The sequence below is a fragment of the Atheta coriaria genome, unplaced genomic scaffold (genome assembly GCF_025399875.1).
Source record: "Atheta coriaria isolate IRGN ID8LTWV9N9 unplaced genomic scaffold, Caltech_Dcor_3.1 hic_scaffold_3_pilon, whole genome shotgun sequence".
In the NCBI taxonomy this organism is placed as follows: Eukaryota; Metazoa; Arthropoda; class Insecta; order Coleoptera; family Staphylinidae; genus Dalotia; species Dalotia coriaria.
The window spans coordinates 11,363,436-11,388,896 of NW_027045445.1; the positions used below are offsets into that span (position 1 = coordinate 11,363,436).

The following is a 25,461-nucleotide window of genomic DNA, read 5'->3' on the forward strand; positions in this document are numbered from 1 at the left end:
AATGTCAGAATAGAATTTTAAGAATTCGAAAAATTTCTTCGCGTTAGAACGCAGAATTAAGCTCAAAACATATTGTTTTGCTACATTAATAATTTTCAAGTGTTTTGTATTGTCGAAATCGTAGAAATATAAATAGTTTTATTAAAAAACTAAGAATACAATTTTTCGTCGTTTTTATGCTGTTTTTAAGCGCGTAAATACCATGTTACAGTATTCTGTATTTTCCGTACTTTTCGGGAATACAAGATAAATAATTGAAATTTAGGTTTTTAATTCATATAACATGTTCCTTCAAGTTGCTAACAAGTTTAATCATGAAACTGATATTCGTATGCACCTTGTAATAACTGCAATAGCGGCTAGTGTGGCCTGCGTTGATAGCGCGCAGCTCTGGTCCCACATGAAACGAACCCACACAAATGATAAAAGCTAAATTTTAAAATAGAGCTGCAATAACGCATATTTTGACAGTAAAAGTGTTAAACGATGTCAGATGTGTTGTCAGTTTAAAAATTCCAATTTCAATCAAAAATCATCAGTGATATTTGCCCACATCGTTTTGTTTTCTTTTGTTGTTCCTTAAATTGTTAAATTCAGCAGAGCGCCAACATGTCTTGCCCCAATCGAATACCGAGGTCTAGCGGAAATTGGAACACGAGCATGAATACAACATGTACGATTCTTTTAAACACCAGAACATATTTGTATTAAATATAAACAATTTTAGTTGATCCCAGTTCAGCATCAACTCCTAGAGGTGCCAGTCCACAAAATCCCAATGATTATCAAAGCCCAATTAAGCCACAACAATTATTTACTCCAAGATCAAGTTATTATTACAAAAATAGTATATAATGTTTAAAAAATAATTAATATTTATGTATTCCCAGACGGTCCCCATTCAACAACGCCCCATGCAGGATATTATAATGAATATGCCCCTAGTAAGTAAATATAGTTTCAAAATGTTAAACAAATTAGTAAATTTTCTATTTTAGACCAATCGGTTCCTGAATATTACCAACCCCAAACGCAAAGATCACCCACGCCTAATCGCTCAAGACCACCTCCACCAAATCCTAATACTCCTTACATAACAAGAAAGATTATCTACGAAACATCAAATATAAGCCCAGAGTCGTACACGTCTTACGCGCCAAGATCTCCCGCTAGAGCACGCATCAATCAACCGCCCACTACGCACTACTATTCCGAATTACCACCGCAAAGTCGTGCACCACCAAAACCACAACCAACGCCAGAGAGTTATGCAAGTACTTACCCCAGTTACAGTGGAAGTGATCCGCGAAGCCAATCACCTAAACGTCCTTCGTACCTCGGGTCGTACAGTTCGCCGACACGAAATGAAACAAAAGCTTGGGCTACCCCCACTCCATCCCAAATCGGCAAACAGGACAGACCCCCGTGTCCTGGCAGTTGCTCGAGTGGAAAAGGAAAGATGGACAAACTTTACAACGATTTCGTTGCCTCTTTGAGAATTATCATTATATCAACGTTGATTAGACGTAAACGTATGCGGAGTTGCATGGAACGAAGTCTCAAATGGAGCCATCAAGATATGGATTGTAAGGAGAAACGCGCTCAGGAGAAAGCTGCCAATCAAATGGAAAACAATTTCCGAGCGGAAATAGTCAGTATTTATAATGATTTAATGAACAGACGAAAACAACTATATCATGAAATGAACCATGAGAAAAACTCAAAAGGTTCCTTGGTTTCCATCAATGCTCCGATAAACAAAAGTGCAATGTTTGCAAACCCCTTAAATCAGTCTGAAATTAAAGATGACGAGAAAAACATAGCCAATGAATTTACAAAACTTATAGTTGAATTAATCAATGAATTCTGTGCGAAAGACATTGAATTAGCTGATGAATACTCTTCACTGGCAGAGTCTGATATAGACAGTGATACAATGTCTGCCTACCATCACGAATATATGAAATTAACAGATCAAATGGAAGAAGACTTTATTGCCACATGGGAGAACTACGAAAATAATAAATGCGGTTGTTCTCCAGGGGAAGACTTCAATGAACTTATTTTTGAAATGGGTTTGGCTCTGCAGGAAATTTTGGCGAAACAGTTTAAAATATGCGAGGAACTGGAGAAAAAGCTAGAGGACGAATGTACCGAGTGTCAATCGTCAAAAAGTAAATCATTCCCACACTCAGATCGCTTAGAGTTAAACAATGTTCATGTGGACATTATGAATGACTTGTGGTATGCAATGGATGCAGTTAAACAAGTGATGGAACAACGTGACACTGAAGCAACAATGGAAAACTACGAACCTATTTTTAGAGCATTGCTTGCAGTCTTCCGGAAGTGTCATGCGCAGGTTAAAATCATGCTTGATCATCACTATGAAAAACGAAGAGTTCACCAAGTTGAGAATTTGAGCTCGATTTTTGTTGATGAGTGGATTCGCCTGAGAAAAGAAACAAATACTGAAATTAAAACCATTATTGATTCGTTAAACTTCAGTTCTAACTCAAATATGACTTGTCAAGAGAGGAGGCTAAAGAAGATTCAAGATATGGAAAAAGCGGAAATACTTGATAAGTATCGTGCGGATCGAGATTCGTATCCATGTCGTTCAAAAGATATTGAAGGCGATTTGAATGAACAATTAGCAGCATTGCAAAAGAGCCACAGCTCCCAGTGGGACACTATGCTGTGGAATAAACTACAGAAAAAAGTTGAGGAAATCGAAAAAGTTTATCCTAAAGAATCCAAAGAGGCGTGTGCGCAAACTTGTACAAATAGCAAGAAAACAAGTAAAATGGAAGAAATTGAAGAAGATGATGAAATTCCTTGTGTATGTGACCCCAGTGATATGGATGATGATAAACCAACTAAAAGTGATCATAATCTTTCTTCGTCATCAAGTGATACAATAGATAAAGTTTGTTCTAATACTAGAGGCAGAAGCAGTTCACCTGATTTAGGCGAGTTGTCAGACATTGAAGTGAAAGAGATGAAAGAATTACAAAAAAACCTCAGACAATGGCAATTGGCCCGAAGAAATTTGTTAGAGTCCATAAATCGAGGACTTAAAAAATAAGATACATTGCAGTTAAATTTGTAACTCGGAGAATGAGATAAAATGTAAATAACGATACTTGATTGTTTTGATGGTTGTTATGATTCCGAAAAATTTTGTTGATTGTCAAAATTATATTTTGGTTGAGATCTTAGATTCACATAAAATTCTGCGTTGTGTGCTTTTTTGCATTATCTGATAATGGTGTAACTATTTCTTTAAAATAACGCGTCCCCACTTCAATGGCGAGCTCCAAAGGGTGTCCTGATAACGCGGGAGTTAATCCCAATTTAAGAATAAGACCAAGATCTCCTGCAAGCCCGAGACCATGTGCGGGACCTGGTGTTCAAGTAAGGCCGCGCTCACAAAATTCGCGAGGGGGTTCACCGCCAAGAGCGCTTATGACTGGTTACCGGCCACCTGCAAATAGGCCTCCGCCGGGAAACACTCAATATCGGCCACGGGCGACGCCACCTTCGTCGTTCATGGGATCACCTGATTTGGATCTAATGACCTCCGGTGAAATGCAATCCTTCGACTGTCCAGCAAGTTGTGGAGCCAGCGGGTTGTACAGCTCAGATGATGGTAGATATTCTCCTTATGGTGGCAGTACTATGCCCTCATCGTACTATAGTAACCCTAGTGGAGCATCATCACCTCCTCAACGAACCCGAACTACTACGTCAACAACAATAATAACAACTGAGGAAGAAGAAGATGATGACGAAGATGATGATGAAGACTACTCGGGCAGTCCTGCCGGTGGAAGCTATGGTGGAAGAGGTGGCGCTGGTGCTGGTATAGGCAACGCAACATATACTCGTTCACCACCACCACCTGCCGGTGGAAGAACTTTTACTTGTGCAGGAGCACAGAGTGGGAATGCAACTTATAACGTTGGATCTGGTGCCGGAAGCAGCCCTGGAACTTACACATCAGATTTTTCGGACTTCGATTACGATACTGGAAACTATTCAACAACACCGTCCCTGGGTTTATATTCAACTTATAATATCGAACCAGCTAGTTTTGAAGTAGGTCCCCCAAGACCGCCCCTACGCGGACCAATTCCAGGACCTGGTTGTGCTGGTGCACAACCTGGTGGAGCAGGAGGAGCAGGCCCGAGCGGTGTAGGAGGTCCAGCCAATCCGGGTCACAACAAAACATTTACAAAAATTATCAAAAAAGTTGTTACTGAAACACCTTCAAGTGAACGAGGTGTAGGCCCGTCAGGAAAACCCGGAGATCCAGGAAGTCCATGTACCCCGGGTGCCCCTGGAGGGCAAGGAATGCCAGGAAAATCTTATAGTGGAAACATAGGCATGAGCCCAATGAACCAAAGCGATTTTGCAAGAGGTATCCGTCAAGGCGGACAAAGTACACCTATGATGAAATGCCCAGGACAGTGCGCCGGTGCCAGTGGAGCAGGAGGTACCTGTCCAGCTCAACCTCGTGCAGGCAACTTAAACAATGATGTGCAGCGACATCTTGATGAACTGGAATGCACGGAACGTGATCAAATCAACTCAGATCTCGCGATGTTTCAGCAGGCGCGTCGACGATTAGTAGAAGTAACAACAACAATTTCGAATACACAACCACCTGTAAACTTTTCCGGATCCTCCGGATGTTCACCGGGCGGAAGATAGTGCAAAATAAAGCAGGACCCAAATTAATACATTATCAAATAACAATTCATCTACACTCAAACATTTTTGTATAATTTTATGTTTTATGTGATTTGACATAAACTTTTGGCAGTTGTAACTTTTTAATATTTGTTTGAAATTATGTGACGCGCACGTCATGTATGTCTACGTCCGCATCATGTAAAATCTCGCTCCAAATTCCAAATGCAAATCATATAGTATGAGAAGATGTCCTGCAAGAAGGGCAACAAAGACAAAGGGCAAGTCCAGAAGGTGGTCATTCCAAAAGGAATGATTAATCCGGGCGAAACAACTATCATCGAGATCCCGTCCGCACTGCAGAAGCAACCAATTGTTGTCGCTAAGCGCAAGACGTCAATGGATGAAATGAACCCCGCAGTTAAAAAGTGCTGTGGCAAGAAAAGCAAGAACAAGGAAGGACAAGGCTCTAATAAAGGACATTACGATGCAGCAAAGGTACAAAATCCAGTAAATAAATTAAAATACATTAATATTACCTCAAATATTTTGTTTTAGGGACAGGAAACAAACCCGCGTAAGTAAACCCAATATATAAACATACACCACTATTATGTATATTTTAGTGACTTGGACGCAACTGAGCGAAAAGAACGCGAGCAATTTTTACGAGACCTCGAAGAATTTCAGCGAGCACGCCGGAAACTACTTTCCAACGCATCGTTTCTAGCAGGAGAAAAAGCCGCCAACAAAACCAAATAAGCTCAAAATATATTGTGTCCATGCATATTTGATATATCATAGAATCATATTTGTTACATAAATTTCATAAAACATTATCGGCTGCTATTCTGGTCTTCAGGGATTTTTAACTTTTTCTGTGTCTTGTTGGAATTATTTTTACTTCCTTTTGCATCACTTCCATCCAACATCTTTCGGGTAATATCAAGTTGGCGGGCAGTAACAGTTGGTTTGGCGGTGGTAAAGTGCGATGGTGGCCGGAACTGTTCCCATACGTTTCTGGTCAAGTCGTGCTTTTCAGTTGTTTCCTGATCAATTGTAGAATCATGAGCGATGCACATACTGAGAGCTTCTTCTCCGGTATCATCATAATTACAACCGCAGCTAACCTTCTCGACACACTTTGAACTGGACATTTCTTACAAAAATTTTACTAGTTGTGGGAAATGTGTACGTCAAAAAATGATACTAGAAAATATTAGACTTTGCTTGACTTAAATAGTGCCTTCTTGTATTTTGATAGTGTTTCAATTTTTTCTTGAATTTTTCAATTTCGATCTCTTCAACGATGTCCAATAGATTACAAAACTCTTTATCGGTGATATCAGGGTAAATGTAGAGTAAATTTTCAATGGCACGTTTATAATTTATTTTAATGGGCTTGTCGGAATAATCTACGTCGTGGTGATTATTGCCTCCTACATTTTTAACGATAAAATGTTCATTGGCGGATAAATCCGCGTTGAAATTACAACACGAACAATAAATATTGTGGTACCGCGACATTATGCTAATAATTTAATGACTGACTAGAACAATCTGTCAAATGCCTAAATTTACTGTTTTACTCGAATCATAAAAAGGTAATCATGTCCACCGTATGTACATCCTCAAAAACATCAAAATCTCGTACTTCAACAAAAAGCACTGATAAAGATATTTATTATGCAAAACCTCGAGGTGGTGGTTATTTAAAAGTCTCACCAGATTATGTGAAGTGTCAATCTGAAGATCTGGAACGATTGCATAGTAGAAATTCATGTTCTTGCAGAGGGTAATAAATTTCACTTAACGTTGTAAATAATAAATAAATACGTTTACAAATTGACCACAGATATGAATCTGATACTGAAATTGCTTGGTCAGACGCTGACGAAGAAACATCAACATCGCTTTTAAGCAATTCCATTGGAGAAGAATTTAATGTGATTGGCAACGTTATGAGTGTTGTAATGTTGCTTGCGTCTGGTAATCAACCAACAGAATTCCAAATGAAAACCGCAACTGCTTATTTGGAATGCATTAAAGATTATGACGGGAATACGCCACCTAATATTCAGGGTCTATTGAATCATATTAATATGGTTACAGATGAGACCTACAGTGATGCACAAGAAAACCATGAAGAAGATAGTAAACATTGTGGTAAGATAGATGAAGAAGACGAAGAAGAAGAAGAGGAAGAACAAGATAAAGGCAAATAATGTCACTTAATGACAAAATGTCATCTATTGGTTCAATTATACTGACATTTATACATTTCACATTTATATTAAAATTTTATCGTGCTAAAATGAGTCGTAAACAGAAAAAATGTAGTGATCAAGAAAGTAATGCCACTAAAGATGAATCTGAGTCATTCCATACCCTTCCTTCTTATAAATCACAAAATAATTTTGACGATACAGCAATTCGGGTGCACCACTCTACTGTGAACGCCATTCCTGTCATCGAACCTAAATCTGAAAAATACAAACCAATCCCGTATATATTTCGTGTTTCTGATGACTCCAACAGTGCTACCATTAAAAAAATGGTGCGATGTCCACCGTTTCATGTTCAATTGGATCACAGCATAGCGGTGGTATGGAGTTTGTACGCTTCTGAAGAAGTGGATATACCTTTGGGTATTAATCAACTCCATTGGGCATACAGTTTTCTTAAAAATGTCAAAGATAAAGACTCGACTTATCCTCGCGATATAACACACTGTATTGAATCCATCACTGATGAGTTGATTGAGCAATATGCCGATTTAGCCGATACCATTCCATCACAAAAGTCTTCATCTTCGTCCTTTAATCCACAAGCAAATTCCATCAGAAATGATGAAAATGTAGAAGATGAAGAAAGTAAAAAAAGTAGCAACAAAAGTGAGAAACAAGATGGAAAGAAGTCCTGTACTTGTGGTGGTGGAAGTTCCTCCGTTAGATTCTCTGATGATGATGATTCCGCTTCAGGAACAAGTAGTGAAGGCGGTTGTATGAAAAAACCTAACTATCCCTTCTCAATAACATACAATGACATGAGATTGCATAATTATGTTTTAAACCAGACTCCAGAGAAGAAGAAGGAATCAGTGTGTAATGCGGATGACAGGGTCAACTCGTTTTTGAATAATATGAGAAAGGACCAATTGAAAAAGATTCTTGCAGAGTTGGATAGGTTGCACTCAATTGAAGCATACATTGGAAATACTGACAAGGAATTCCAACCTTATCTCGATGAAAGAGACCAGGAGTTGAAAGACATTATTTCACGGAAGTTTGAAAGTTGTGCCGACGATAGTTGCGATGGCAAGCCAAAGGAAGATAAGGAGAAGAAAAGTAATTCAAAATCTAGTGTTGCTTGTTCAAATAATTCAAAGGAACAAGACGACAAGGAGGATAAGAAAAACGACAAAAACAAAAAAGATGAAGAGGAAGAACATGATTCTGACGAAGAAGAAAAAGAGAATAATGAAGGCAAAGAAGGAACTAAAAAATAAATATTTACCACTATTTTTTATGCAATATCAAGCCAGATGATATAAGATTTTATACAAGTAATTATCATGTTTATTTCATTTGTTTGTTATGTTATCATCGATGTGCTATAATCAATCAACATTTGACTCACTACTAGTCTAATTGATTATTACGTACTTGTATTAATTCGTAGAGGGTAAAAGTCCAAGTAAGTCTTGAATGTACTGAAAGCTACCGCGGCTAATAGTTGCTTGTTTAAGTCTAAAAAAATAGTTGTTGGCACAATCTTCTTCGAATTCTTGCTCGAACTACACGTTAATGATATCTTATTTTTGCATTTTTGAGTTTTTTGTTCAATTTTTTTTGCGGATTAAAATCTTCGTTTCAACCTCATTTGTAAAAACGCTAAATAGTAATCAAATAATTAAATACACGCGCACAAACATACAATAGTTAATTAATAAGATTGCAAAACGAAGTTGTGTAAATATTACGACTTATTATAACATAAGAAGAACATTAGATATAAAATCATTTTAAAAAGTCGTCGCCGATATCTTCAAAGGCAACAACGCATGATTTTTTAGATTCAGTTAAGCTTACTTGATATAAACTTGGATGGCAAATTAAGATACTTACGTCCGATACAACCTACTTCAATAATTAAAACATAAAAACAATATTTACACGAAACTAGGACGAATAGTTAAACGCGTGACACACGAATTAAAAAGACGGAAAATATACACATTGATTTTTTTTTTTTCATTTTTGGTTGTCTTGCGTTTACTTCCGTCGTCCGCGGTAGTTGTCGCGGCGTTGCTTGGGAACCTGATTACCGCGCAGGACATCTGCGTAGGACTTCTCAAGTTTCTTCAACTTATGAAGTTCCTGTGAGGCGACGCTAGGTTTGAAGTCCAAACTGCTTTGACTCGGCGTAGGAGATGGAGCATTGCGTGAGAAGAACTGGACAGTGCTGCCATTCCACGCACCCTCAGAGTTTTCGTTGTTTGGTTGGTTAGCATCACGTCCACGGCGACGTCTTCCAGAGGAAGGACGACTGACATATCGGATGGTCGGACTGCCCAAAATATGAGTCACTGGCGAATCACTCCTGTCCTGGAACTGCTTGTTCTTCTTACGAGACGACGAGCGCTTGCGTACGTTGTTTCCAGTCAAGGATTCCAATGGCTGGCGGATGAGCGGACGTAATACAGGTTCCTGTGGTTTTACAACCGGTTCAGAGAGATGGATGTTCTCAATCAAAGTAATCGGCTCAGCCTGGCTTGTAGATAGTTCAGACATGGCTGAAGAAAGTACGCTCTGAGTATCATCGGTGCAATTGTCGGGGAAGTCGGGAAGAGCTTCAGTGCAAGGAGTGACAGGAGGTACCTTCGGAGCAACCTTGCACTCGTCGTCCAACAGCGGCAGCTCTTTGTTCTCGTCCGCATTCTTCGCCGCCTTCTTGAGTACGCTGAAGATTTCACCAAAGAGCTCTCGGAACTCAGGTCGTTGACGAAATCGCCCGTCAATATTTGCGGCATCGTCGTAGATGCTAATGCAATCTTCTCCATCGCCAATTTTGCACAGAAATGACCCTGGCCGCCTCTCGGTTTGCGTGCCTTTGTTACTGGTCTCATCCGAGTAACCGGAAGAACTGGTCGTTTCCGCCTCTGAGAAATCTGTTGGTGTCTGCGAAAATGTCTTCCTGACCTTTTTCTGTTGCTCAGTGCGCAAGCTGTCTCCATGTCCACTCTCCTCATCAGTATCCTTAAAATCACCCGACATAGCTAATTCTTCTTGTAAGGTCATGTTAGAAGTGTTATGCATCTTTCCAGGCCGAATATCCTTCTGAACCTTTTTGAGAGCTTCGTACTTTTCTACCAAATCTCTGTACAAGTTCACATGTTCACGTGGTGGCGTTGATGTTTTAGCATATTCCTGAAAACCCAACATTCAGACGTTAAAAATCAGTTAGTGCCCATTTTAAAAATAATGAATACATAACTACAACATATTACTACATATATACAGCGGTTAGTAAAGCAAGCAAAAAATCTCACCTACCTGGCGGCGACGGCATGCTCACAAGCGATGCAACTTTTTATCGTGCCTTATCAGATGCAGCAAGAGCATCGGATACGTGAAGGATTTGTACACGAACGGAACAAGGTATTGGTCTTTGAGGGAAAGTACAAGGTCAACAATAAGGGTGTACAACGACATGGTCGAGGGCATCATCCAATGCATCCGGTGCGAACGGCGGCGGCCATTTTTAGCTGCGCAACGCTCGCGACGGAGATGAGCTATCTCCTAATCAAATCAAAATCATCCAAACTATTTAAAAAACCATGCAAAACTAACTTATCACTAACTTATAAAAATATTAGCTCAAAATGATATCAAAAGCAAAATATGTGTATGTGTAAGTTATGTCAAAGATAACTTTAAAATTTTGGTGAATAGTTTAAAATGGTCGGCATGTAATATTATTCAATAATTTAAATCTCGAATTTTATTTAATCTTCCGTTATTTATATTATGCTGTTGCAATTGGATGCATTTATGGGAGAAGCAGGAATGGATGAAAGCAAGCGATCAGGAAGCCGACGACGATAAATGACAATAACATGACACAAACACCAAACATGCAAACCAACTATTCAAATTTGAAGACAATGCACGCATAAATACCTGCACTTCCATGTAGAACGAGGTGCGGTGTTGCGTGTCCGCCGCCATTGCGTCCATCATGCTCACATCGTCCTCGCGGTCATCGCACAAGCTCTGCGACATGTCGTCGGCTGGATCCACCATCCCACATTTGCGGCATACTTGTCCTTGTCTATAAACCCACAAAAATACATTAAAACCTTATAATCCCAAATTTAAATTTGGTTATGTTCTAACCTGACTTCCTCCAACAAGCTGAACTCCTCATGCATACTCTTCATCTCACAACCCTTCTGTTGAATACCCATAATCTGGCTTTCCAACTCTTGGTTTTGTTGTACCATCGACTGCAACTGGTCTTCCAGTTCGGTAATTCTACGTGATTCTTGCATCGCCTGCGCATGCGCATCCTGTAACCTTTGCAGGAGTTGTGCCACTTCAGAGTTTTTGTCATCCTTGTTTGGAGGAGTTTGAGTCTCCTGTGATTTGTCCGTTCTGATGTTACCCGCACACAATACCTTTAAAATGAAAAATAAATGATAATAAAATCTGAATTGATTTGATTTGGTTTGAAAACTTACAGATTTCCTATGTGGGGTAGGCGTCTGCAGAGGACTTTCTGGCCTGTCCACCTCGTCCACATCGTCGTCGTTATTCAGTCTCGTGTATTTAGCAACCACCTGCTCAGCAGTTCCATTGCTCTCCTTCTGCGCTTGTAATTCCCTATTAGCAGCATCAAGCTCCTTTCTTAGTCTATCAACAGTGGCTTGCAGTTCTTCGCATTTTTGCTCACTAGCCTCCAGGCTAGCAGTCACTGATTTTGAATTTTTCTTTTCATTGCCGCAGTCGATTAGTAGCCTGTGATTAGCTCGCTCTAGATCTTGGATGCTCACTTCCAACTGCTCATAGATCCTCAACCGGGAATCATTTACCTCTCGTAGGGCCACTGTTTGTTTGGTAAGGTATTCGATCTCCTGTGTCTGGTCATCAATAATATTCATATGATGCTTGACGGTAATCTCTAGTTCCTTATTGCGCTCGAGAAGAGTTTTGCCAAGTTCTGCAGCCAACTGCAAGTCTGCAACCAAACATACACAATGTTACCACTAGCTCAGAATAGTTTGGAATGTGGTGCACAATAAACCAATAAAAATTCACCACTACGAAGGCATTAATGATGGTGATCGTACTCGTACGGTACATTAACAATTAGAAATGTCGATGGAAAGTTGGCAGTCGCCAGTCGGCGATGGCCGGTGCACGCTCGAAAATCTAAAAAAGCGTAAAACGCGCCGCGAATAAAAATCGCAAGTGTTCTAGTTTGTGCCGCACGCGGCAAATAGAAAAATCACAGTCAACAGGACATAGACACATCGAAGGCAATCATCGCGCCAAAGGCGTCTACAAAGCATAAAGTAGAGCGTGTTCGAAAATTGTTCGCCGACTGACCACCGCGCAAAGAAAGTCGCAAAATAATTAACGCACATACGCACGCCGATCAAAAAAATCAAACCAAAAAAAAAAAAAACTGACCGGCGCCCGGAGAGTCTAATAGAGGAAAATTATAGACTTGAATATTGTCAGCGAAATGAGGCAAAAACAAATTGTGCGTAGACCGCGTGTGTGTGAAATCACTGTTTTTATTCCACAGCATAAATTACACCTTTGAAGACCAAATTTGAGGTTAGAATACAATACAACTAAAACGATGTAAAAATTGAGAGTTTCTTTTTCTCCGCTGCAGTCGAACATAATCACAAATACATTTAATTACTCGCAGCTTTACAGCTGCAATGATTAATTACCTCATTAAAAGTACCTTAAACGTGTTTTGAATTTAATTTAACTTTTCAATTACTTTTTATTTTGTAATTTTTATTACTTTTGTATAACTTTACATTATGCGATGAAAATGCATTAATTGATGAATTTACAGTGGTAACCAAGTGTAATAAAATACAGTGAATCACACAAAACTTGAATTGAGTAATCACTTTCCCATTTCATCGTGTTATAACACAATTTATGATCGAAACGTACAAACGTTCAAAAGTTCAAGCAAAGCAAGGTTTTTCTCATACTTATTACAAACAATTAATATAAAGCTGATACTGTGTAATTGCAGGTTTTGTTTTTGCATGTTTTGCATTGTTTTGTAATCATGTAACATGCACAAATTCGTTTCCAGACTGATTGATGATTAATGATAATAATTTGGCGATGCATGTGGCTTGATGCATGATGAAGCTACTTGTGTCTTATCTAACACTCTCCACTCTGTTCCTAGTTTTCTGTTAATTCAATGTGAACCAACTCGACTAACTAACTAAGCTACGAGTACGTGTGCGCTTTCAAGAGCCAGAAAGCTGCTGATTTGCTTCCTGCTTGCATTTCACTTGAACTCAAGCAGAAGCCTACAAATTCGTACATGTGTAAGAAATAAAACTTTAATTCTCAATCCTAAGTTGAACTCAGATTTAAGTCACTCGCTTGCCTTAAATAGTCTTACAGAGACTTAATCCACTTTTTATATGAGTATATATAATTTTGCTTGGGCGTTATAAGCAATAGTAAAATGAAATTATTGCGGTGTGTTGCAGCAACACTGTGTACGCACGTAGATTTTACGTAATTCGTTATTCTGACCGCAGTGTACACAGACATCGACATATTGCATTGTCTAACGTCGAATAATAAAAATAAATTAATGTAGAGTCAAGTTAAGATCATTAAAAACTAAAAAAAAATAAAATTTTATGTTTGAAGTTATGATAATCCTACCGCTTTTTAATTCAACTAGTGACGTAAACAATTAAATTAAAAATTATAAAAACCAAACAATTCCATTTATTTTAGACTAGATCTTTTATTTTTTAAATTTAATTAACTAGAATTTTTTTATTTTCAAACGAAGACTTTATATATAAATAAAAAATAAACACTCAGTATAAAACAATAAAATTATGTATGATTATCATAATCACACCGCTCATCGTCATAATACTCATAAATAATCATCACAGATTGTGATCTTTTTAATTTATTAATTGTTATGTTTCTTGTTTCTTGCTTCGTACGACTACTCCGTTGCGCGTTTCTAGTTTCTCGTGGTTTGTTGGTGTTTGTGCTTATAATGATTATTATATTGTATACTTTCAACAAAAAGATTATCTCATATCTGGACGACGTTCTACGACGCCTTACTTATGTTAATCTCGTTGGAAAATAGGCGAAATCCCACAGCTATGGATTTTTTCTTACGGCACGAAATTGAAAACAATGTTTTCAATGCTAAGGTTAATTACTAATTACACGTCGGCTGGGATTAATTAAAACAGTCGAGTGCTTCTAGTTCATTTAGTTCTTTGGTATGTTTTTATCATCTTCAGTACTTACTTATGTAGTGAAAGGTTAAACTTTGAGGTTAGGTAAACAAAAACATGGTTATAAATCAAGAAAAGCGTGTGAGAAATAAATAGTAACACTGCAGTTGAAAAAAATATCAATATTTTAAAATTTATTTGTTAAAATTTATTTGTTAATTTATAGCAAATTTGTAATTGTAAGTACTAATTGTAAGCAAAAAATATACTGCCGTGTTACTTTCATTACACCAATTGAATCTTGTTATGTCCGTAGTCATTATAATTTGTATTCGCGTTTTGTTTTGTATTTTTAGCAAGTAACTTTATGACGTATGCAAATAGCACTTAAGTTACTGTTAAAAAACAACCTGAAATAGGTATAAACAATAAAGATAATGAAAGTGACGGAAATAACTCCACTATAGCAATAATATATTTTTACCTAAACTGTACTTAACTGTAATTTCAGAATAAAATAAAATTTCAGTTTTTTACCAGAATATTTTGAGTATTTTATGTAAAGTGCAAATTAGTTCCACATGGTTAAATTATTCCATGCCAACTTAAGTTCAGTCTTAAGTTCAAATTAAGTCATAACAAGTATGCCTTAAGTGAATATGTACAGAAACTTTATACTTGTTTGTGTGATTAATATTAATATCAACTATGAATAATTCGCTTTGCTTCTTCTCGCGATGATAATTTTTCGAGGTTAACGCGCCTATAATTAACGCGTCTCCTGAAGCATTCTTATATTTTCGCTTTGCACACGGCGACGTTTCGATTTTTATTTTGATTTCGTTTCGCTCGCTTCGATTTCATTTTCGAGCCAGCCCGCAGTTTGCTGTTTATGATAATTACCACTATTACTATTTAAATCATGGAATAATTTTTCTATTTCAAAACGTGCCGCGTCACTCAGCACTGTACAATTTTGACGAATGTGCAGGTAATAATTTAAACAATTCAACGTTTTATTTTCAACAATACTGCTATTTGCATCTTTTATAAATTAATTTTAATTAATATATGTGTACATGCTTAAACACATGATGCAATTTACTTTAATTGAGTTGTTTTAAGTTTTAGTGTGGTTTTTTTGCTAACGCCGGATGAACAAAGCGATTTAGGATGAGGATGTTTTCGAGTTTTATCGTTTTTTTGCCAATTTCAATCGCAATGGTTTATATTATTATCAGAACTGGTTTGTCGGACATGAATATGTGTTTAGTTAAACTTGGATCGTATTTGATTTGTTTATGAAGGATGTGATGTTTCACTGTTTCATAAACCGCCAGTCATTTTTATTTATTGTAGTGCAATTTGTGTATCTATCTAACATTGTATAGAAGTAAGTATAGACGATGGATAATTACAGTATTTTGTCATTTCTATAATTACAAGTTGTAGTTTCAAGTTTTAGCCAAGTTACACATTGTATATCAAGTTACTAAAATAAGGAAATGAGAACATTTAAGAAATATAATAAATTTTAAGCTTAGTTCAATGTCAAACATGATAATTACTTAAATAAATCAAAAAGAAACAATTCGTTAAAGCATTTTTTAAAGTAATGTAATTTTTAACTTTTGAACCATTTTTTTTTTAACACAAAAGTGGAAATTTTACACTGAAATTTGAACTATTTGCTAACGAAAACACCCATAACGAACCCAAATATTAAAATTCCTGTGGTCTAAATAATTTATAGATTAAATAATTCCATTTTACCATTAATATACAACTTGAAAAACAAAATTTATATTTAATATTTGCGCGTTCGTGCGGTCGGTAAATTTTTCATACGGCGATAAATTCGTGCACGTCGTAGCAATAATTTCGCGATTATTGTGCGGACTCGGCGCGATTTACCTGGCCACGCATGAACACTTCTTTAATTTAATAACAATGCAGAAATAATTATGTTCATTGTTGCGAATTGCTTATCAATACTTTTCAAAAATTATATCATATCTAAATATTAGATCAAATATACTGTTTGACTGAAATTAATTAAGTTGATAGTGCGATTTGTTTGTATTTAATATCAGTGGTTCAATATGTTTCAATATGTTCAAACGAACAAAGTGCGTTGTATGTACTCAAAATAAATGCGATAAGCAATTTTTACAGCACTTGCGAGTTGATTAACAACTTTTTATCCAGAAAACTAAATTTTCAACTGCGAACAAAAAGATAATAGTACCTTCCGTTCCTTGAAGACATTCCAGCTCGATTGTGTAATCCCAACAGTCCAACGAATTCATCGGTTGCGGTGAATCACTCATCTTCTCTACCCAGATACCTCTTACATAAGTATAACACCAAGTTTCAGCTTTAGAAACGCATCATCATGTCATGATGTTTTACTTTACTTTACAACGAAAATTCGTCAAAATAAATAAATTTCATCAGATAGGAACTAAATAAATATCATCGTTGTGCGTTTCGTTACAGCATTTTTCAATGGAATTATTAGTTGTGGAAATATTTGGTTACTCAAATTGTTATTGTCTGTTCGATTGGCCAACGCACTTGTCGAAGTTACGCGCGGACGCGTGCATTGCACCGGAGTCACACACACATACGCGCATGCGCGTCACGCACACCTCTAACGTCGACAACACCTAGGCACCAACTGACTGCGGCGAGCCGTGGTCACCGATCGCGATGGTCGCGATTGACTATCGCGGCGACGGCGACGAGAGAGGTGGTCGAAACACCAGCGACGTGCACATCAAACGCACCAAAGAATGGAAAGAGTCGTCGAGCTTAAGAATAGGAGCACATACTCGATTTTGTTTGCAACACAAGCTGCAATTTCCTCTACGTACTTCTCTGGATTGTATCTGAAGATGCGTTGAAACTATGAGAAGAAGAGTATCATGGTCTCGAGTTCACTGCCAGAACATGTTTGTCTTGCTCCTGGGTGTCTTTAACTCTTTCTTACTGAGTTTACGAAGGTATTATTGTACTTTTAGTTTAAGTCAAGTTTTAAGTCGAAAAATCTGTAATTTTGCTTCATTTTTATGAAAAAAATAATTATTTACACAACAGGTGGGCTAAAAATATTGTGGGTACCACTTCTTAAACACATGACATCGCTCCAAACAGATAAATCTACTCTCAACGTGAAGAATACACTATTCTTACTTTTATCTAAAAAACAGGTTTTCATTTTCTCCATTTTCTAATTTACTGTATTCTAACTGAAAATCCTTGTAAGGTGTTTAATTACTGCACCAGCCTTGAATTAAAGTGCGGGTTCCTAAAATAGCTACTCACCTAAACCACGCCAGCAGTTTAAGTCTCGAGTAAAAGTAAAAACTATTTGCTTTTTTTGACCGTTTTGTTCGGCGCACGTCACAACGTTCACTTCTTCACTCCTCCGACATTTTTCGCAACATTCCTGTGTGCGCCGTTTGTGCATGGTGGGTTCATGCACCTGTTTACTGCGATCAATGAATTAATATGAAATGCGGCAGAATAAAACTAACGCCGCACAACTAAAGTAATAGTAATATAATCGAACCTCGATAGCAACTAGAGTATGGCATAGCTAGTAGCTACTCATAGTGGCCGCCGACGTGCGGAATTGTTGAGTGAATAACTCACTAATAGAATACCTGCTGCAGGTATGCTTTTGCATTGAAGGAGAGAATGAGAGAATGCGTCGATGTCGATCGGCTAAGTGCCATGACGAGTCGCGCGTTTCCCGAGATTTGCATAAAAGCGCAGTTAAATATTTAGTTTGGGTATAAAATTGTTAATAAATAAAAAAAAGTAATAAAGTCGCTACAAAAATGTTAAAAATTAAAAATTTCACCCAGGTACATAAATTACAAATAGAGAATAATTGAACTTTTTCTTTAATTAAAATTTTCAATTTTTTGGGCACTATCCATTTTTTAATATAAAAAAAAATACTTAGTTTCCCTTTCCTTTGACATTTAACACCGCAAGATTGTATTAAAATTAATGCCATATATTCTAATCTAATGCAATTATTTAAAACAGTAAAAGCATGTAGACAACAATGAAATAAAAAAATTCGTTATCACCCCGAATACCAATCATTATTCGTAAACAATTCATTGATTACTTATGTCTACAAGTATATAAATGTTTTCCTCAGTCATTGTGAACTTAATGGCCAGACAGTACTTGTCGAGTTCAGTGTTTCAAAACCGCTGCGATAAACATTTAAAATGTCTCTAGATGAGTTGGCAGTTAAAAATTTCCAAAAATACATACAGATTCCTACATTATCACAAACTACTGATTATGGTAAGCAATATAAATTGATGAAAATAAATTAAAGACTTTTAAATTAAAATTTCAGTGGACTGTGTGGAATTTCTCCGTGGGCAAGCCCAATCCCTAAATTTATCTTTTGAAGTAATCCAACTAAAACCCAAGCGACCAGTAGTAATGATGAAATGGATTGGTTTACAACCTGATTTGCCTTGTATCTTCCTCAATAGTCACATGGATGTAGTGCCTGTTGAAGAAGAGCAATGGACCTACCCACCCTTTGATGCCCACATTGACGAAGAAGGGCGGATCTTCGGCAGGGGTACCCAAGACATGAAAATTGTAGGAATACAATATCTAGAAGCCATTAGGCGTTTGCAACTAGATGGAATCAGACTCGCTCGTACTTTAGTAGTAACCTTTGTACCAGATGAAGAAATTGGTGGTCAGGAAGGCATGAAACTCTTCGTGCAAACACCCGAATTCAAATCTCTTAATATTGCTTTCGGTCTGGATGAAGGTTGCGGTAGTTCCAACCCGAAACTACTGTATTTATTCTATGGCGAGAAACATAAATGGTCTCTGAGGTTTCACGTAACAGGAAGCGTTGGTCATGGTAGTCTTAATATGGAAAACACTGCCGGAGAAAAACTAGCTAGATTATTGCGAAGTTTATATGATTTTCGTACAGAGGAAATGGAAAAGTCCCAAGCTCCATATCACACTGATGTGACGTCTTTAAATGTAACCAAGATAGAAGGAGGTCAACAGGATAACGTCATACCATCAGAGTTTCAAGTGACCACTGATATCAGACTACCTCCCAATGTTAATCTGGAGGCTTGGAATGAAATTGTGCAGAATTGGTGTAGTAAGGCAGGTGATGGTGTATGGGCTGAGCAATTAGTATGTGAGATTATAGATAAACCTACTGATATCAACAAGACGCCATTTTATCAAGTATTGGTTGATACTTTGAAGCAAATGTAAGTAAAATTATTATTAAAACATTAATAACGGGTGTTATAATCAACGATTGTAGGGGTTTTGAAACTTATACTTCGATTTTGATTGGTGTTACTGATGCTCGATTTTTACGTCAAATAACCATTCCAAGCATTGGGTTTTCGCCACTAACTAGCGAGGTTCTTGCACATCAGCATGACGAGCATGTTTCTAGGGATGAACTTTTAGAGGGGATTAACATTTACTATAAATTATTAACAAATCTTGGGAATTATCAATAAACTTAACCAAACAAAACTAATTTTAAGTATTTTTTTTATATTTTAAGGGATATTACAGCAGTTCCTATTATATCAATGGCCGTTTCGGATTCAAGGTTCATCCGAAATTTAAACATACCTATTTTGGGATTTTCACCGTTAACTTGTGAAATGCTCATACATCAGCATAATGAGTATGTTGATAAAGCCGAGTTTTTAGCGGGTATCACTTTCTATATTGCGATATTCAAAGCAATAGGAAACAAAGTATAATAAATAAACATATGGTTATGTAAACCCAGCGAAACATTAGTGATAAGCGGTGAAAATGAAACAAGTTAATCCTCTTTTATCACTCTGACGTCATCACCGCGCGTTTTGCAGGCGCTCGTAGTTTTGGTATAAATAAATCACAAGACTAACATAACACCAACAGAGTGTTAGTTGGAACAAATTATATATAGTGTATTTTTACACGTGTTCCATTTCCTAAATGTCAGTTTTAACAAATAATTTTTATAATTTTTTTATTAAATAAGAAATATTGATTATGTTTTTAATTGCATCAATAAATATTTTTGTATTTAGAATTCTCTTTGAACATATTATATGTGAGAATAAACAGCAGAACATTTTTATATCCGCACGAGCGCTGTTGAATGTTGTATTATATAACCTTGTTTTCCCGAGAATTCAGCAGTAACGCACTAACCCTCGAACGCTGCACACAGCAAATTTTCGCACTGAAAGCGTTCCAGCTTTCCATCGATTTTCCGTGTTGTGCGTCGCAGAATAATTGTTTTCATGATGTCATATGATGAATCAGCCGTCGAGACGCTACGTCAATATATACAAATTGAAAGTGTATCGAACACTACCAATTATGGTAAGTAAAACATAAGACATAACCAACTTTGAGAATTATTAAAATTGAAATTTTTAGAGGAATGTGTTACTTTTCTCAAAGCACAAGCAGAATCAATAGGTTTGGAATGTAAGGTAATTCAGTTGAAACCTAACCGACCAGTGGTGATAATGAAATGGACTGGGATGAAACCTGACCTTCCTGCGATCTGCCTTAATAGTCATATGGACGTGGTGCCGGCTGAAGCAGACAAATGGTCACACCCACCCTTCTCTGCACATATCGACGAACACGGTAGAATTTTCGGGCGCGGCACGCAAGATATGAAATCCGTTGGTATTCAATATTTGGAAGCAGTAAGGCGCTTGAAACGAGAAGAAGCAGTGTTGGCTAGAACTTTAGTGTTGACCTTCGTCCCTGATGAAGAAATGGGAGGTCAAGAAGGGATGAAAATGTTTGTCAAAACAAAAGCATTTAGGAAATTAAATATTGGTTTCGCTTTGGATGAGGGTGTCGCTTCGAATCGTCCGGGACATTTTGTGCTCTTTTATGGAGAGAAACACAAGTGGTCTGTGAAGTTCCATGTGACAGGGGATGTAGGTCATGGTTGTTTGAACATACCTAATACAGCAGGAGCTAAATTAGCGAGATTGTTAAAAAGTATTTATGATTTTCGTGAGGAGCAATTTGAGTTGGCAGGGAGAAGGGTGGACAACCCTGATTTTGTTTCCATTAATGCTACTATTATACAGGTAGATGCAAAAACACATAAACCTAATTTGGTAGATTAAAAAATTAAATATTTAAGGGTGGAACCCAAGAAAATGTGATCCCATCAGAATTCGTAGTTAGCGCTGACATCAGATTGCCTCCAAAGGTCAATATTGATGAATGGAAAGCCACCATGAATTCTTGGTGTGAGGATGCAGGTGAAGGATGTTGGATTGAAGAAGTTGTCTGTGAAATTATAGATAAGCCTACTTATTTAGATGAAAGTAATCCTTACTATGAACCGTTCCAAGAAACAATTCAGAAAATGTAAAATCATTATTTTACGTTGGTAAATATTATTAAATTTATTAATTTTTAGGGGTTATCAACTCCTGCCTCAAGTGTGCTATGCAATGACGGATGCCAGATACTTACGGAATTTAGGTATCTCCGTTTTCGGATTTACCCCATTAACAGGCGAACCAAGACTTCACAAACATGATGAATTCATTGGAAGAAAAGAATTTCTATTGGGTATTACTATGTATTATCGAATTTTGCTAAATATTGGCTATGTACCAGAATATAATTAATAACAAACTAAAATATTTATTACCGTAGTAATTAGAGTTTACTGTCAAACATTCCCTGTTTTTTCCTTTCCAAAATCAAAATTTCCCGTGAATAAAAACGTCGTATCAAAATGTGTAATAATAATACCCAAGATTTCGACAAAATTGCTGTGGAGAACTTCCAGGCATACCTAAAAATCCCAACCATCACGGGAGAAACTGATTATTGTAAGGCAGTTGAGTTTTTGAAATGCCTCGCATCAAAAGTACCTCTAGATGTGTGCGTGGTCAATGTCTGCAAGAATCGACCAGTGGTAATTATGAAATGGCCAGGGACAGTCTGCTGCAGTCAATCGATAGTCCTAAACAGTCACATGGACGTGGTACCAGCAGATGAAGAAAACTGGGAATACCCACCCTTCGGAGGGTGTATAGACAAATGTGGGCGAATTCATGGTCGTGGCAGTCAAGACATGAAATTAAACGCCATTCAATATATAGAAGCTGTCAGGAGACTCAAAGCTGATGGTTGTAAATTAAAACGAACCATAATTATACTCTTCGTGCCTGACGAAGAGTCTGGCAGCTCAGGAAGGAATGAAGCGCTTTGTAGACATGTGTGAGTTTAAAGAACTCAACATTGGATTTTGGTTAGACGAATCTGCAGCATCGGAATGCAAAAAAGGTTACATATTGTACAACGGAGAGAAACACAAATGCGTCGTGAAATTTTGCCTTGAAGGTTGTGGTGGGCAGCCGTGGATGAACACGCCAAATCCACCTGCTGAGAAACTGGCGAAATTGCTAACCATTATCTACGAATTCCGAAAATGCGAAGTTGAGAAGTCTGGATGTGATCCGAACTGTCAAAATGTTATAACTCTCAATGTTACCAACATAGAGGTTAGTTCTAACCTTTAATCTCATATAAAAACATGACCTAACAATTTTTTCATTTTAGACTGAAGCAGAAGAAAATATGTTACCATGTAAATACATTGTAACAGTTGATGCAAGATTACCCCCGGATACCTGCCTGGACAACTGGAAAAGCACTTTGAAATCATGGTGTTGTCAAATAGGAGAAGGTTGCTGCATGAAAGAAGACGTCTGCGAGCTTTTAGATAAACCAACTCCCTTAGAAAACCGATTCTACGCTCCTATATTGGAAACTGTCAACGAAATGTGCTTCGAACTTCAACCGAAAATAAATCCTGGAACATCTGCCGCTCGATATGTCAGAAACCTCTGTATACCAGCATTTGGTCTCTCCTGCCTCAATGGCGTGACATGCGAGAAGCACGGCCCTAATGAATTCATCGAAAAGGAAAAATTCCTACAAGGAATTCAGGTGTATTACAACCTACTGAAAAAGATCGGCAACATGCCGTGCTAAATTCTATGACAGCAGAAAACACCTACTGAATTATAGCCCATTAAACCACATGAGAACTGTAGCAAATTTTAAGAACAATAAAGACTAACTCGGATAGGATATAACGTTAATAAATTATCACGGTTAACGTGGAGAATATAAATTTATGACAATATTAGATGCGCTTCACATTTCGCCTGCATTTCCACATAAATACAGTTTGACAGTTTGTCACTGCAATATGTGTCCCAGACACATGAATTGATAATAAAATTTTAATTCATTATTGTCTTCGCTTGCAGTTTGTAGGGGAGAGCAGGTAGGATTCGTACAGTAGGAGCATTCGTACAGTCCTTATTCCTACCACTGTAGAATACTTTGACAGGTCTGTGTTTGTGTGCGTGAGACCCACTCGCACGCATAGGTTACTCGCGGGGTGAGACGTCAGTGCAGCCGCCGGCTTCGACGCAACGAGTCGTAACGTGATTTCGCGCCAAGTAAGTATTTTTTGGTTATGTTTTTAAACATCTTTGTTTATTCACGCTTTATTCCTATTGTAAAAGTGAATGTACACAGTTTGTGAAGGAATAACTTAGTTTAGCATGTAAATATAGATTTTGGCCCAGTTTCAGCGGTTATTTTTATTTTCGATATTAATTGTTTTTTTTGGTGTTGGGGAACCTTCGTACAGGTAGGGGTGGGGTAGATTCGTACGTGTACGAATGCTCCTGATCACCCAGAGTTAGTCAGGCCATATCCTAGAGTGGACAGAGATTCAATAAAGAAAACAAGGAAAGGAAAGCTACCAGGCAAATCTAGAATTTACACTGATACTCCGGAAAAAGATAGACTGGCAGAAATAGAAAAAGGAAGACTATTGAAGAAGCAAGTGCAAGAGAAAAAACAAAAAGCTAAGGCCATCAAAGCTCTACATCTTGTCTTAGATGCAGATAACGCATCTTCAATAAAGAGGAAATCTCAATCGAAAGAGTCATTTAATTTAAAGAAGCAAAAGAAAACTACAAAGACTGATAATGAAGCAAATGCATATTATATGATACCTATGAATACCTAAATAATATATCTTGGTTCTTAATACAAAAATGCTGATTCTGTGTTAAATTGATCTCAATAAATGATTAAATTTAATCAACAATTGTTTATTTTCTTTGACTGTATGAAGGTACCCCATCATGTACGAAAGTACCCACACTATGCACGAAGGTACCCCGTGTGTGGGGTACTTTCATTACATTTTATTTTGGAAAACTGATCATAATTCTGTCTGTGTGATTTGTGACGGAGCTGTACCATACTATAATTATAGGCAGATATATAGGCTATATAGGGACATTAAACTTATTCGAATATATTATATAGTTTAGTTTTAATATGGCGTCAAGTAAAAAATGTACGAATCCTACCTGCTCTCCCCTACCGTTGGGTGGTCAACAATAAAAAGGTCTTTACTATGACACGCTATTTCCATATACATAACCTCACATGTTGATCCGTGTTAATTCGTCCATTAGGCACACAGTTTTAACAATGCAAGTACAATGAAAAACTTTACCTAATTATCCGCAAGACGGACGATAAAAACAAGCAAAACAAGAGAAAACTCCACAACATTAAACAAATGACAAGCGCTAGAAAACTTTCATGATTAAAATCGTGCGAAAGCGAAAAAGAATGGATTTTCTTTTATTTTTTAGGTTAACTTACAATTTCAGCACTTCTGCGTTTATGCTTCTCCAATCATGCAAATAATTTGAGCACGCAATCAACTACAGTTACTCCACTCTACGAGTAGACCATTTGACGATCGTGTAATAATTGTCGGTCAGAAAAGCAATAAAATAAAAATGATTAGCAAAAAAACAAAAGCCCGAATGGATATAATCGATTATATGATTGTAACCTACTCTCTAAAGACGCAAAATATACCTATGGACGAAGAAAGAATGTTATGCAAATTTGGTGTTGGTTGGGGCGATAGTAGGTCGATCATCGGATATTGCAAAAACAAAAAAATATCAGACGCGCCGAAATTGAATAAATTGGACGAGACGGAAAATGTTGGACGTAAATATAAATTATGTTTCATTGCGTGCGACTGCGAATATGTATATAACAACAAAAACAATTGCGGAGACGTTTTGCATTAAGTACAAATTATTGCACCATTGTGTATTTCCTACTGGTAAATTATTATTTTGCTGTGATTTGCGTTGTTT

At 37.2% G+C, this 25,461-nt stretch overlaps 7 protein-coding genes, 2 long non-coding RNA genes and 1 pseudogene across 12 annotated transcripts in view; 8 read left to right on the forward strand and 2 right to left on the reverse strand.

The window, feature by feature from the left end:
- The first annotated feature begins 457 nt into the window (after positions 1 to 457).
- LOC135789920 (uncharacterized) lies at positions 458 to 3,145 on the forward strand. Its single transcript, XM_065299987.1, has 4 exons — positions 458 to 673; positions 728 to 829; positions 891 to 944; positions 999 to 3,145. Exons 1-4 carry the CDS (start codon positions 610 to 612, stop codon positions 3,086 to 3,088), a joined length of 2,310 nt encoding a protein of 769 aa, XP_065156059.1. The 5' UTR covers positions 458 to 609; the 3' UTR covers positions 3,089 to 3,145.
- A 1,765-nt stretch (positions 3,146 to 4,910) lies between these two features.
- LOC135789924 (uncharacterized) lies at positions 4,911 to 5,534 on the forward strand. Its single transcript, XM_065299994.1, has 3 exons — positions 4,911 to 5,193; positions 5,253 to 5,272; positions 5,322 to 5,534. The coding sequence occupies exons 1-3, from the start codon at positions 4,945 to 4,947 to the stop codon at positions 5,455 to 5,457; spliced, it is 405 nt and encodes a 134-aa protein (XP_065156066.1). The 5' UTR covers positions 4,911 to 4,944; the 3' UTR covers positions 5,458 to 5,534.
- A 422-nt stretch (positions 5,535 to 5,956) lies between these two features.
- On the forward strand, positions 5,957 to 7,205 carry LOC135789923 (uncharacterized). Its single transcript, XM_065299993.1, has 2 exons — positions 5,957 to 6,490; positions 6,551 to 7,205. The coding sequence occupies exons 1-2, from the start codon at positions 6,306 to 6,308 to the stop codon at positions 6,918 to 6,920; spliced, it is 555 nt and encodes a 184-aa protein (XP_065156065.1). The 5' UTR covers positions 5,957 to 6,305; the 3' UTR covers positions 6,921 to 7,205.
- On the forward strand, positions 6,918 to 8,333 carry LOC135789922 (uncharacterized). Its single transcript, XM_065299992.1, has one exon. The coding sequence runs from the start codon at positions 6,920 to 6,922 to the stop codon at positions 8,201 to 8,203; it is 1,284 nt and encodes a 427-aa protein (XP_065156064.1). The 5' UTR covers positions 6,918 to 6,919; the 3' UTR covers positions 8,204 to 8,333.
- The window catches only part of Cen (cerebellar degeneration-related protein 2-like), a 55,432-nt gene continuing 38,216 nt past the window's right edge, over positions 8,246 to 25,461 (reverse strand). For 2 of the 3 annotated variants that reach the window (XM_065299990.1, XM_065299991.1), the window contains exons 2-5: positions 11,438 to 11,934; positions 11,094 to 11,374; positions 10,878 to 11,028; positions 8,246 to 10,124 (exon numbers count right to left, since the gene is read on the reverse strand). In XM_065299990.1, the coding sequence (XP_065156062.1) occupies positions 8,970 to 10,124; positions 10,878 to 11,028; positions 11,094 to 11,374; positions 11,438 to 11,934 (2,084 nt within the window). In that variant the 3' untranslated portion in view covers positions 8,246 to 8,969. Of the gene's footprint in view, positions 10,125 to 10,877; positions 11,029 to 11,093; positions 11,375 to 11,437; positions 11,935 to 16,427; positions 16,869 to 25,461 lie in introns of those variants that run through there. The other variant, XM_065299988.1, reaches the window with a different exon arrangement.
- LOC135789925 (uncharacterized) lies at positions 17,416 to 17,940 on the reverse strand. Its single transcript, XR_010547681.1, has 2 exons — positions 17,754 to 17,940; positions 17,416 to 17,673 (listed from the first exon to the last, which is right to left on the reverse strand). It is a non-coding gene; the product is annotated as an uncharacterized lncRNA (long non-coding RNA).
- LOC135804244 (aminoacylase-1-like) lies at positions 18,302 to 20,347 on the forward strand. 2 transcript variants are annotated; one of them, XM_065318045.1, is made up of 3 exons: positions 18,302 to 18,508; positions 18,564 to 19,461; positions 19,770 to 20,347. In XM_065318045.1, the coding sequence occupies exons 1-3, from the start codon at positions 18,430 to 18,432 to the stop codon at positions 19,972 to 19,974; spliced, it is 1,182 nt and encodes a 393-aa protein (XP_065174117.1). In that variant the 5' UTR covers positions 18,302 to 18,429; the 3' UTR covers positions 19,975 to 20,347. The 2 variants fall into 2 exon arrangements, with proteins under 2 accessions (XP_065174117.1, XP_065174116.1); XM_065318044.1 differs by lacking the exon at positions 19,770 to 20,347 and adding an exon at positions 19,518 to 19,742 and having other exon boundaries at positions 18,305 to 18,508.
- On the forward strand, positions 20,394 to 21,897 carry LOC135804243 (aminoacylase-1-like). The gene is made up of 4 exons (XM_065318043.1): positions 20,394 to 20,587; positions 20,645 to 21,318; positions 21,375 to 21,604; positions 21,657 to 21,897. Exons 1-4 carry the CDS (start codon positions 20,506 to 20,508, stop codon positions 21,868 to 21,870), a joined length of 1,200 nt encoding a protein of 399 aa, XP_065174115.1. The 5' UTR covers positions 20,394 to 20,505; the 3' UTR covers positions 21,871 to 21,897.
- LOC135804240 (aminoacylase-1A-like) lies at positions 21,965 to 23,349 on the forward strand (annotated as a pseudogene).
- On the forward strand, positions 23,536 to 24,380 carry LOC135803872 (uncharacterized). Its single transcript, XR_010550902.1, has 2 exons — positions 23,536 to 23,721; positions 23,916 to 24,380. It is a non-coding gene; the product is annotated as an uncharacterized lncRNA (long non-coding RNA).